Source organism: Sciurus vulgaris (genome assembly GCF_902686455.1).
Source record: "Sciurus vulgaris genome assembly, chromosome: 3".
Lineage (NCBI taxonomy): Eukaryota > Metazoa > Chordata > Mammalia > Rodentia > Sciuridae > Sciurus > Sciurus vulgaris.
The window spans coordinates 106,653,583-106,666,898 of record NC_136463.1 but is presented as its reverse complement, the minus strand read 5'-3'; the positions used below and the strand labels follow the sequence as shown (position 1 = coordinate 106,666,898).

Below are 13,316 nucleotides of genomic sequence, written 5' to 3'. Positions count from 1 at the left end.
ATTGCTATTTGCCTTAAAAATAATTCTTCCCAAAATGTTCACCCAAACTAAAAATTAAATACTTTGACTTCTTATGGAAGTCAACAAAAGATTTGTGTGTATGTATCTTCAGATATTTTAGTATTTATAAAACCCAGATATTCTTATATCCTTATGTTTATTAATAACATTTCCAAATCAAAAATAACTTCCTTGGTTCTGTTTCTGTCTCTTGTCTGTTTTTATCCCCCCCCATCAATAACAAGTTGAAGAAGACTAATTTCTCCCTTTCTTCATTGCTCAGTGCTACAGCAATTACTTCAAACAATAAAATAACAAAACTTTCTTTTTGTATTTCTTAGTTTGTGCTGCTCTTTTCCTGCACTCCTTTGCCTTATGGATGCCTTTAGTCCCCTACAGGTTGAACCTAAAAGCTTCTGGAGTTTTCTTCCTCTAACTCATTCTCTTCTTCCCTCTTCACCCACACTCCCAACTACTCTAAAAGAGGGAGGAAGTGATTGTCTTTTTTTTTTTTTTTTTTTTTTTTTTTGTTCTGGATGCTTTCTTATCATACAGGTCCTATACAAAGAAAACCTGGGGACAGGAATTCCAATCCCCATCACTCCTGAGATGCAGAGAGTCAAACACAATCAAGAAAACCTTAGCTCGGTATTTTAAAAAGGGGAAAAAAGATGCAAATAACCTCAGAACTTAACAGAGCCTTAATATTTATTCTGTTTTTTTTTTAAAGCCCTCTCCCCTTCCTTTGCTTCTAATGTATCTTACTTTGCATAGATTTATTTCTATAAATTTTTATTTTTACTTTATCTGATATTTAAACATTTTTTTTGAAAAAGAAATAACGAATGTTTTAGTTTGTGTGGTTAACAAAACCAAGTTCTAACCATCTCAAATCCCTGTGATTCTTTAGGAAACACTATACTCATAGCAACGAAAAAATTAATATGGATAACTCCAACAGTCTTTCCCCAACAGCTGAGGTCCTTATTTCCCTGGAGAGTGAAAATGCCTCAATCCAGTAACGGCTTCCACTAAAATAGTATATAGCATTTTATTAGCATATAACTCCCAGCTCTTTGAACTACTGTGCCATTTTATAACATGGAAGTTGACCTTACACTTAAAACCTCACAGCAAATGAAATGTTACTTACAGCTGTTTTTCTGATACTTTCTCATTGCACAGGTACTATACAAAGAAAATATGGGCAAGGGAACTCCTTTACCTGTCACTCCAGAGATGGAGAGAGTCAAACACAATCAAGAAAATATTAGCTCGGTACTCTGCAAAAAAAGAAAAAAAAAATCTTCTTTAATGATTAGAAAAAAAAAAAAAAACTACTTTAATGATTTAAAATAATATATATTAACCCCACTTTTAAAGACAACTTATATTTTGTGAATTTCTTGACTACATTTTTCCTTCTTTTCTGTAGGGCTGTTCCCAGTCTTAACCCTATAATAACAAAATTGCTTTAATCCATAATTTCAAGTTCTAATATCAAGAAGTCATATATTTTCCTATAAAACAGTTTTTTGCTCATCTTTCCCAGACTTACTCTTATACCCAAGGTCTCTTTGTTTTATACACATGAAATTTGGAGTGGGGTTGTACAATAGGTATAATAGGGCTCTTTTTTGAATACTGGAATCACGATTTCATTGTGTTTTTGTGTTGATGACTTTAGGTTCTAATTTGCCCTGTCAGATTTGGGGTTTTGTCTTTGCAGTGCTAGGGACCAAACCCAGGGCCTAGAGAATTCTAAGCTTGTGCTCAAATGCTAAGCTACATTCCTAGCCCTGTTTAGACAAAGAGACCTTGGGGAAAATAACTACTGATCTTCCGTTTCAAGGATAATGATGTAAATTATAATCCAGTAACAGTTTTGGCAATTGTCAATTCACTTAAAAGAGTCACCAGAAATAATTTTTGTTTTACCAATCTTAATTATTGTTCTTTGTCTTTATCATGGTTTTAAATGCTAATTTTAGTAAACCATTTTCTGGAAGTTTATACTCTATGATCTTATATGTGTCTATAAATTACCTGGGGAGCGGGGTTTATGTGGGGACTTTAGCTTTCAGTAAGTAGTGAACAACCTTATGTTGCTCAGCATTTACACTGTTGGCAGATTTCTCCAAACTTTAAACCCAGTACTTCCCAGTACTTCTGAAACATTAGCATGCATCAGAATCACGCAGAGAGTTTATTAACCCAGGTTTCTGGATCCTGCCCCAACAATTTGTTCTCTGTAGGTCTGGCGTGGAGCTAGAGAATTTGTAATCCTAATGATTTCTCAGGTTGTACTGACCTAACTATCCAAAGACTCCTTTCTGAATACCACTACTGGAACCAAATTCTTCCAACTCTCCTGGGTTCCCTAGAATGACACTAGGGGGAGACATTGAGGTTAAGAATTTATAATACATTGGACTACTTCCTATAGATTTACAATGATATTGATTAACTGCCAAAAACACTGCTACTTTTTGATCAGTGTGAAATACTAGACAAATGCAGGAGGCAAGGAGAAAAGATAGGAAAAAGGAACAGGAGAAAAAAAAAAAAAAAAAAAAAAAAAACAGGAGAAACCCTTTCTCCCTTGTCTGAGGGCCTATAATTTCACTCATTTGTTTGAGAGTTAAGTGCTAGAAAAAGATCAAGTAACCAACTGCTGTACTGGAGCAGCTTCAACCTCAGTATGATTCAAGCCCAAGTCTAACTCCCATTTAGAAGATCTGTCAGGAGCTTGACATTCTTGTACTAGTGGTAAAATGATGATGATTCTGCCTCCTTCCTGGGAACTGCAGTTCTCTCTGTAATATGCATATATTTCAGGGCACGATTCTACCTGTATCTTTCTGTAACTGCACTCATCTTCCTTTGGAAACATAATGATTGTCATCTAACCTTATTGACTAAATGATTTAGTGTCCTAGGCCTCATCAAAAGTAATCTATTCCATTTCTTATTTTGGTAACTGTAATTCTTTTCTTTTTCCTTTTTGGATCTGTTGCACTCACATAGGTTTTGTACAAAGAAAATGTGGGGAAAGCCACCCCAACCCCTGTCACTCCAGAGATGCAGAGAGTCAAACGCAATCAAGAAAACATTAGCTCGGTATTGTCTTGAGAAATGAAAGTGCTTTGAAATTTACAACATAACCCCTGCAGTTTGGCCTGCTTCTAACCTCATCCAAGGTTAAAAATAAACAAAACAAAAATTACATTTGAATATCCTCTAAATATTATACCACATTTAGAGTTGCCATTAACTGTCTTTAAGTTTTCTACTTGAGAGCTTCTGATAGTAGTAGATTATGCCTAATATTTTCCTTCCCCCAACTGTATTATATTTCATGGTGAATGTTGCCTCCTAGTGACTTTTGGATACAACTTTGTATCTCACAGGTACTATACAAAGAAAGCATGGGGAAAGCAACCCCCACACCCTTTACTCCTGAGATGGAAAGAGTCAAACGCAATCAAGAAAACTTTAGCTCGGTATTTCAGAGAGGAAAAATAAATTATTAAAACTTTAACAAGCCTGGCCATCATGGTTATACCACTAATTTATTCACAGTGTTTCCAAAATTCTTTATATATATATTTTTAATTCTCCCTTGTCAACTTAAAAACAACAAATCAATCCCACTAGCTCACACCGATTCATTTGCTTTCTCCCGTAACATTTTAATGGCTTTTTCTTCCTGAGGTGTTTCTTATAAAGTGTGATATAATTGAGCCATAACAACAGCTAAATGATTTTTCAGAACTGTTTTTCTGTTCTCTGATGTCTGGATGCTTTCTTGGCTCCCCTAGGTATTGTACAAAGAGAATATGAGAAAAGCAACACCGACACCTGTTACTCCAGAGATGGAGAGAGCTAAGCGCAACCAAGAAAACATTAGCTCGGTATTTTCTAGGATTAAAAAGAAGTAGTGCAACAACTTGAAAAATAACATTTTAACATCATGAAAACATGTCTTCTCATTCAACTGAAAAATACACTAAAATTTAAAAAGAGAAATGCAACATGTTGAAAATAACGTTTTAACACCATAAAAATGTGCACTTTCTTCAACTGAAAAGTAAAATTAACACAATCATGCTTTTCAATTCTAAATGATCATACTAAAAATAATTGTCAGTGTTTTCCACTTCTTTTACTTTACTCTGAGGTAATTTTTCATAACCAACTATAACAAATTGACTCCCTAACATCCTCAATCTTAGGTTCTACATTATTTTTAAGGTACCTTATTGAATGGATAATACTCAGAAATGGATGACTTCGTTGGCTTTGATATTTTGGAATTTTAGTGTCTGGAGGACTCTGATTTCTGTATTAGCACCTTAGTTTATGCAATCTGGATAGTACCTGAGATAAATGATTACTTGTTTTAAAAGATAGTACTTTCAAACACTCATATCAGATACAGTGCCAAGTAGTTTATGCAATCTGCATATTAATGATTACTTGTTTTAAAGGATAGTACTTTCAAACACTCATATGAGATTTAGTGCCAAATATCATCAAATATGCTGGTGTTGGTGCTACAATTCCTAGCAAACCCAAGAGGCCACTTTCTTTCACATTTTTCAAAATCATACTGTGCCCCATCTCCTTTGAAAATGGATACTTCATTTTCAAAGTAAAAACAAGTCCTTTCTCTTCTGATGTGAGCCCTACTTCATGCTAATTGGGTCCACTGTTGGTCATGTGTCTCACTGGGTTTGATCTATTGACTCAGGCATCCCTCGTCAGCTTCTTTCGACTCCATCTGTTGGAAAGGTTTAAGGTTTCAGAATGAAGACAATACCATGAGTTATACTCATTCATGATTTCTCCTCCACAGGTTCTTTATTCTGATAGCTTCCGGAAACAAATACAAGGCAAAGCTGCCTATGTATTGGATACCCCAGAGATGAGACGGGTAAGGGAAACACAACGGCACATCTCAACGGTGAGTCAGAAATTCTTTAGGGTTGGTTGGATGACCTGTTGGAACATGTAAAAAACAAACATGGTCATACCATATTTTCATAATGCAAATTCACAACATTTCAGGTGAAATATCATGAAGACTTTGAGAAACACAAGGGTTGCTTCACACCAGTGGTGACCGATCCTATCACTGAACGAGTAAAAAAGAACACGCAGGACTTCAGTGACATTAACTACCGAGGTATTCAGAGAAAAGTGGTAGAAATGGAACAAAAGCGAAATGACCAGGATCAGGAGACTATTACAGGTAACAGAACAAAAGGGATATTAGCTACACTAAGGCAAAATACAAAGGAACTCCATCTTTTTCATTAATTATGTAAGAAAGCCCCTATTATCTCACAGTTTGCAAAGCTGAGGTCTCTTGTGCCTTATCTTTGTTCTCTTCTTAGGAGAAGACCAGAAGGTAAGCTGAATAAAAGTGATTCAATCCTCCTGTGGTTGCTTAAATTCATGCTTCAGTTTTCAGGTTATTGAAAGAATTCAAGAACAACCGTTCTGATTGTTGGTATTCCTTTCAGGACTACGTGTCTGGCGTACTAATCCTGGTTCAGTTTTTGACTATGATCCAGCAGAAGACAACATTCAATCCCGAAGTTTACACATGGTTAATGGTATGTTGTGTCACAAGAGGCTTACAACATAAATGTTCCTATATTGGTCTAGAGTCAATGACTTTTAGGTTCTTAGGTTCCATCCATCTTGGGTTTCATTTTGTGAGTTGACCATTACTGGTGGGCCAAAATAGTTCAAGTTAAAAAAAAAGATTTTGTTTCACTGCCTGAGTTCATGTCTCCTTCACTCCCCATTATTATTTCTATTTTTTCCCAAAGAAAGGCAAAGGAAAGAGAATAGATCTGATCTTAGGAGCTTTCTGAGCTTTTTTATGTCAAGGAAGTTTATTCATTCAGTGAAATATCTACATATCTTTATGCTTTCTGTTCATGTTAAAAAGTAGAATGACATGTAGTCCTTTTCCTCAAAGGACTTATACTCTGGTTTACTGATGAAGAGACAAGTAAATCCTGGTTACACCCTGACAAATTTTTAAAGGTCTGCCCAGAGTTTCACTGGAACAAAGAGAGTACCTGTATCAGTTTGAAAGTTAGAGAGGTCTTTCTGGAGAAGATGAATTTAAATGTGATTACTAGTTATTTGTTTTGGTGAACAGGAAAATGGGCAAAGTGGTGGGAAGGAGTAGTAGTTAAAGACAGTTTCTTGGGTTTGAATTCTAGCTGTTCCCAGGTTATGATGGTGTGTACCTCTAATCCAAAGGGAAGCTGAGGCAGGAGTATCTTAAATTCAAGGCCAACCTGGGCAACTTAATGAGACCTGTCTCAAAAAAAAATAAAAAGGGCTGGATATATAGTTAAGTGGTAAAGTGACCCCAGGTTCAAGCCCCAGTATAGGGGGAGTGTGCGGGAAGGGAGACAGGAAATCCTGGCTGTACCACTTCACAGTTACATGACCTGTGGCCATTTACTTAAGCTCTCGCTTATAAAGTAATGGTAACTACACATCAGAAGAGCTGTGAGGGTTTAAACCATGGAAAACTACTTAAAACTATGCTTGGCAAAAAATGACCACAACTGAGACTCAATTACTATTAGGCATTACTAACGCAGAAATTTCACCTCTGCCATATGTCTTCCAATTACTTCTTTCCAGTCCAAGCTCAGCGCCGGAGCCGGGAGCAGTCAAGATCTGCCAGTGCAATGAGTATCAGTGGGGGTGAAGAGAAGTCTGAGCACTCAGAAGCTGCCGACCACCACCTTTCCACCTACAGTGATGGAGGCGCCTTTTTCTCTGCAGCCTCAACAGGTAGAGGTGGGATGGTGCTGACTTTGCTGGAGAGCTACTGATTGTTACTATTGGAGATGCCTTCAATGAAAATCAAAAACTTGTTCTAATGAGAAAACCCGAATTGTGGAGCACTGTATAAACTTAGATGTTTCATTTTTGTCGGTTATATTAGATCCACCTTTCTTAGAAATCATTATGGAGGAAAAGACAACACTTTAGTTGCTAAGCATAGATTAAATGTATAGTGACATTTTCTTTTTATAAACTATTATTTTCCTTCTTTGCAGCTTACAAACATGTAAAAACCACGGAGCTTCCACAACAACGATCATCTTCAGTTGCTACCCAACAAACAACATTATCTTCTATCCCATCTCATCCATCTACTGCTGGAGTAAGTAAATGAAAACTTACTCAAATCACTTTTATTTTTTGATATGTGCAAAAAAAAAAAAAAAAAAACCATAGGTATCCTATTCTATTTATTTATTTATTTATTTATTGTGGTGCTGGGGATTGAACTCAGGGCCTTGTGCTTGCAAGGCAAGCACTCTACCAACTCCCAGCTGGGGAGCTATCTCCCCAGCCCTATTCTTTTCAAATGAAACCTTCTATTTTACATAATGTTCTTTTACTGCACATCTCATGTAAATGTTCAAAATCAGAAAACCTTCAATATTATGCAAACTCAAATTAATGAAAAGCTTCGTTCAAAGATTTTTAAAGAAATTATGCAAAGTATCAGTTTTGGCTCATTGGTTTTATGCACTATCTTAAACTAGACATTTTACTTACTGCCCAGAATCATTCTTCAAGAATATATATATATATGTACATGCACATGTGCATACATGTATTCATGTCAAAGTTTATATCTCCCCTGTTAACATATGGTGAAATTGTAAGGTAAATCATGTTCACAGTTTACCTGGCTGCTTTACAACTCTTATTTTTAAATCCTGGACCACCTCATTTATGATGTCACAAAAACACACTACTTAAGGACTAAGTATGAAGATAACTGTCTTCACTGAAGGTCATAAAAGATCTAAATATATGTTGAGACCCATTATATTTCTAGAAGGGAATACTGTAAATGTGTCATTTCTCATGAAATAAATTAATAAATTCCAGACAGTCCCAATCAAATTCCCAATAGGATTTTTAAAAAACTCATGTTCTAATCCTAAAATTTATTTGAAAGAGTAAAAATATAATAAGCAAATATGGATTTGGCATGGAATAAATATAAAAATAGATGAAGTCTAGAAACAGACTTTATAAGAATTACAAATCAGTAGGAAGGGGATGCATAATTTAATTATATAATCTTCAGATAATTAGTTATTTAGCAAGAAAATTTAAAAATAATTAGATGCTCACACCAAAGGATATTTATTTGGAATCTATACCAAGATCTAAATGTAAAAATAATTGTAAAAATACTCCAGAAAAATAAATTACTTTTATAACATTAGGGGTGGGGAAACCTTCCTAAGCAAGTTACGAAACTGGAAGAATAAAGAAAAAAACCAAAACCAAGAGATTTTGCCATAAAATTTTAAATGTTTCTATAACAAAAAGAAATATGTTGAACTGAGAGAAAATACTTGAGTATAGATTACAAAAATATTAATGTTTAAAAAGTATAAAATTATTCCCCTATCTCTCAAAAGATGAACCTGAAAAGGCATGAATAGACAATTTGTGACCCATGAAAATGGCCACCAAAAAGTGTTCATCATGACTAATAATCAGAACAGGCAAATAAAATCAAGTATCATACTTGAACATTAGAGCAAAAGCTCTTAAAAATAAATATCATCATTTAACCTAGCCTAACACTTTTACCTTTAAAAGCTGTTTCTTCCCAGCACATGAGGCCCTTGGTTCAATTCCCAGCACAAACATATAACTTTCTTCAGAAATTATTTACCCAAAGATAACTAGGATGCTTATTATAGTGTTAAAAAAAAATGGAAATGGCTAAATAATTTGTGGTATTACTAAAATGTGAAATTCTCTGCATCAATCAAAAAGAATGAGAGTTATATATGAAAAGATTTCCAAGCTATATTAAATGAGAAGGACAAGTCAAAGTATTATAGTGTTTTTTTCTACTTATGTTGGGGAAAATGGAAAATCTGTGAGTATAAATGTATGTATATATATTTTAGAATGCAAGAAAACAATTTTTTTGGCTTCTCCTCGAAAGAAACTGGGTATTTTATTTATATTTCCAAAAAATTTTCTTTTTATTGTTTATATTGTGTGGATACCTTTTAGAAAATTTTACTACTGATATGCTACCAGATATTCTCAAAATGAGAGATGACTTGTGTCAACCTAAGAAATAATCAGATTCTCCAAAGCATAAAAACATTTGGGAACAGAAGAGCACTGCAATAATATATATGCTATAGTAAACAATGGGTATATTTGGAGAGGGTGAGGCAAGCGAGGGGAAGTTTTTAAAGGCAAAATGAGGATTACAGAAAATATCTTGAAACAATAATCCTTTGAAACAAGGATTAACAAGAGTAGGAACAGTCTGAGGTTGAAGAGGCAGCTGATGAGCAGATGTCCTTGGAGTATTTGTTGTGTAAAACTGCAGTGGCCTATGTTCCAGGCTGTGGTTCTGGGGCATTCTTTCGTGATAATTACTGTCAGACAATCATGCATAAGATTCCTTCATAATCTTCTCTTTTTTTGGTTAGGGCATGACAAAAATGATTCTACTTTGATTCTGACAACTTTCACATATGCAATATTGCTATAACATTTCAAATTTTTTTCTGAAACAAATTCCTCAAAGGACATAGGCTGGGTGTGGTGGCATACACTTGTAATCCCAGTCACTCAGGATGATAAGGCAGAAAATTGCAAATTTCAGGTCAGCAATTTAGTGAGACCTACCTCAAACTTAAGAGTGGGTGGTGGTGACTGAATATAGCTCAGAATATAGCTCAGTTCTTGCCTAGCATGTGCAAAAGCCCTGGGTTCAATCTCCAGGACTGAAAATATTTTTTAAAAAAGCTAGAGATACACATAAAATTAGCGTATTCTCTTTTCTCTATGGGTATACAGTTTTATGACTGTATAATGAACACAGTATGAAGTTCATTATTTGAAGGATACAATTCACTGTCATTCATATTTCATTTACCAAGTTCTATTACTACCATAATCTTAGAACATTTCATCAACATTAAAAACAAGCTTAAACCCATCAGCATTCACTCCCCATTCCCAGCCTCTCCCTTCCAATCCCAGTTGTCTACTACTAATCTACTTTGTCTCTCTAGCTTTGTCCTATTTGGGACATTTCATATAAATAAAATCACGGCATATGTACATAGATTTAGTACATGGCTGCTTCATAATGTTTTGAGGTTCATCATATGCATCATGTATCAGTACTTCATTCCACTGTATGGATATACCTCATTTTGTTTATTCATTTATCAGTTGATACTCATTTGGGTTGTTGCCACTTTGGGACTATTAAGAATAATATTGCTATGAACATGATTCTGCGAGTTACCACACAAACATGTTTTCATTCTTCTTGGTTATATGTATAGTTAAGAGTGAATTTGCTGGGTCATGTGATTTCCCAAAATGGCCACACCATTTTACATTCCCACCAGGAGTTCATGAGGGTTCAAATTTCTCTCCCATTTCTTTAAAACCTGTTGTCTTTTTGGTGATTATCACCATTCTTGTCTGGGTGTCTTGTTTTGATATGCATTTCCCTGATGACACTGAACATCTTATCATGTGGCTATTGGCTGTTTATCTTTGAAGAAATGTTTGTACACATCATGGGCTTGAGTTGTGAGATCTTTATATATTCTAGATGTTAATCCCCTATCATATATATGATTTACAACTAGTTATCTTATTTCTTGAGTTTTTACTTTCTTGGTGATAGTTGCACTTTTTTTTTTTTTTAGCAACTTAAATTTGTGAAATAAGTCAGATCTTACCAGTAGATGTTGGTTATTACAAATCCCATATAACTTTCTATTTCTTTCCATCCCTATGAATAGAAAATCTTCCGTGCCATGTATGACTATATGGCAGCAGATGCAGATGAGGTGTCCTTCAAAGATGGAGATGCTATTGTAAATGTTCAAGCAATTGATGAAGGGTGGATGTATGGCACTGTGCAAAGAACTGGAAGGACCGGCATGCTTCCAGCCAACTACGTTGAAGCTATTTAGGCACTTCAAAAATTCAGATCTATTTGTAGGACCTACACATCCTGCAGTCAGTATTTCAGTTTAGACTCAACATGATTTCTTCTCAAGATAATGGTATTTTTCTGTGTGCCATATCATTTATGGCAGTAACATCTCATAATTCCTTTCTGTATGAACTCCAATAATTCTGCATTAAACCAAATGTTAATCTGTCCAGTTTTTAAACTAGACTTACATTTTCATTACTTTCTGAACTTGCACATAAAACTACAGACATTAAACCTGTACATTCTTTATATTAAACAATGCCACTATGAAATTTCCTTTGGGTTTTAAAATCAGTTGAATTTCAGAAGACATTTTAAAAGCTCCTGCTGTGTTATATTATTACTGTATCAACCCAGAGTTTTTCCCATTTACAAAAAATGGTGAACATTTTTTCTAAAAGAGGCATTCTGAACATGACAAATACACTGTGGGGAAAATGGCAGATATTCATCTTTCCCTTGCTTGCTTTTAAATGCTAATGCTTATGCTTCTGTTTCTAGTCCAGTTCTAAAATTATAAACCTGGTAGTCAGTATAGATTGGTGATAAACTAGTAACTAATAAAATTGTTTTCTGCAACAAACTGCTGATGGAATGAACTTTATTTTTAATGCTTTCAATGTACTGTTAAAAATGCACAAGAGTAGACATTCTCAATACTGTCCATAATGTGTTCAGCAAACTTCCCTGAAGCATTTTAGAAATAGCTATGGGATTCCCAATGAAGAACCATTCATGTCTTACTTCCTGTCCTAGTCCCAGAGTCTGTAAATTACGGTAAACACACTGCAAATTGGCTGTGGAAGAAAACCAAAGTTTGTTCCAGAAGGAACTGTCTTGAGGAATCATCAGAATTTCTGTACATGGGAAAGGGAATTATCCCTTGTTTGAAACATAGGTTGCTAAGTTTTTCTAGGTTTGAGAAAGAACAAAGTGCCCTTAAATGTCCCAAGTCTTAGAGGACATCAGGGAATTTTCAGGTCTGTTTTTGTGCAGTCTAGCTACTCAAGTTAGCAAGTAATCATTTTCATTTTCCTAATAAAGCTTTTTCTTAAAGAAAAATCTGTGTGAGCCAATCCTAACCTTAGGAGATCCCATTTGTATCCACTGTGCCAACAGTATGGGACAAAGGGTGGAAAGATGAACCAATATGACCTAATGCTTGTTAAGACTATCCTTCCTAAAAAACTCACTCTCCTTGTAACTTTAGGTCTATTGTTACATTTTTGTGGGGAGGAGGTATTGGGAATTAAGTCTAGGACCTTGCTAGGGTAAGTGCTGTACCACTAACTTATATCCATAACCCCTAAGTTTCTTAATGTATGTCTTGCTCTCAGGCTCACAGGGTGAGTGCTCTAGCACTTGTGGGGAGTATATATGTATGTCAGGCACTGTGCTAGATGCTGGTGCTCAAGTGATAAACAAGAGAAAATTAGTGTTCTCACAGAATTTATAGCCCCAACAAGACATACCTATTAGCTTTCCATGACTGTAACAAAATTCCTGAGATAATCAACCTTAAAAAAAAAAAAAAAACCAAAGGCTTATTTGGCTCAGTCCATGGCTAGTTGGTCCCATCACCTTTCAACCCATGGCAAGACAGTACATCTAGTAAGTTGTGACAGGAGTGAGTGGTGGTGGAAGAAGTTTGTTCACTTCATAGCTGGGAATGAGAGAGGAAAAGACCAGAGTACCACAATCCCAGTTGAGGGCACACCCCTCAAATGACTGTCCTTCCTAAAAAAGCAAAAGATCTGTCCTTGTAGCCAGGCCCCACTCCTAAAATGTTCTGCCACCTCTCAAGAGCACCACTGTGATGCAACCTTAAACACATAGCCTTTGGGGAACACTCCAAATTCAAATTGTAGCATCTTCGTGATGGGAGAGGTAATCATTCTCACTCCCAAGTCTTCAGTCTTCACCTAAACTGAGTAAAACCTAACAAGGTAGGCAATGATTCCATTATGCATAGTCCCAAACTTTGTGAATACGCTGTATCACCAGTATAATGGGTGGCTATTTTCATCTTCCTACTTGCTTTAAATCTACCTGTAAAGCAAGTAAGCAGATATTAAACTGTGCAGTTGCTACTACAAAGGTAAGTGCATTCATACTAATTTTAGACTTAATTCTTAACATTTGGAAAACTGACAACATGTACACAATAAGAGAATCCTTCTATACTCTTAACCTAGCCTTAAAAATTGCCAACTCATGATTACATTCTTTTACCACACCAATTCCCTCCTGCCAT

At 35.4% G+C, this 13,316-nt stretch overlaps 1 protein-coding gene across 29 annotated transcripts in view; it reads left to right on the top strand.

The window, feature by feature from the left end:
- NEB (nebulin) overlaps positions 1 to 11,645 on the top strand; it is a 200,464-nt gene extending 188,819 nt beyond the window's left edge. For 13 of the 29 annotated variants that reach the window (XM_079134469.1, XM_079134460.1, XM_079134459.1 and 10 more), the window contains 11 exons: positions 556 to 648; positions 1,186 to 1,278; positions 3,028 to 3,120; positions 3,411 to 3,503; positions 3,822 to 3,914; positions 4,859 to 4,966; positions 5,071 to 5,254; positions 5,529 to 5,621; positions 6,676 to 6,828; positions 7,098 to 7,204; positions 10,863 to 11,645. In XM_079134469.1, the coding sequence (XP_078990595.1) occupies positions 556 to 648; positions 1,186 to 1,278; positions 3,028 to 3,120; positions 3,411 to 3,503; positions 3,822 to 3,914; positions 4,859 to 4,966; positions 5,071 to 5,254; positions 5,529 to 5,621; positions 6,676 to 6,828; positions 7,098 to 7,204; positions 10,863 to 11,036 (1,284 nt within the window). In that variant the 3' untranslated portion in view covers positions 11,037 to 11,645. The remainder of the gene's footprint in view (positions 1 to 555; positions 649 to 1,185; positions 1,279 to 3,027; positions 3,121 to 3,410; positions 3,504 to 3,821; positions 3,915 to 4,858; positions 4,967 to 5,070; positions 5,255 to 5,528; positions 5,622 to 6,675; positions 6,829 to 7,097; positions 7,205 to 10,862) is intronic. The other 16 variants (XM_079134452.1, XM_079134449.1, XM_079134448.1 and 13 more) reach the window with 7 other exon arrangements.
- The last annotated feature ends 1,671 nt before the right edge of the window (positions 11,646 to 13,316 follow it).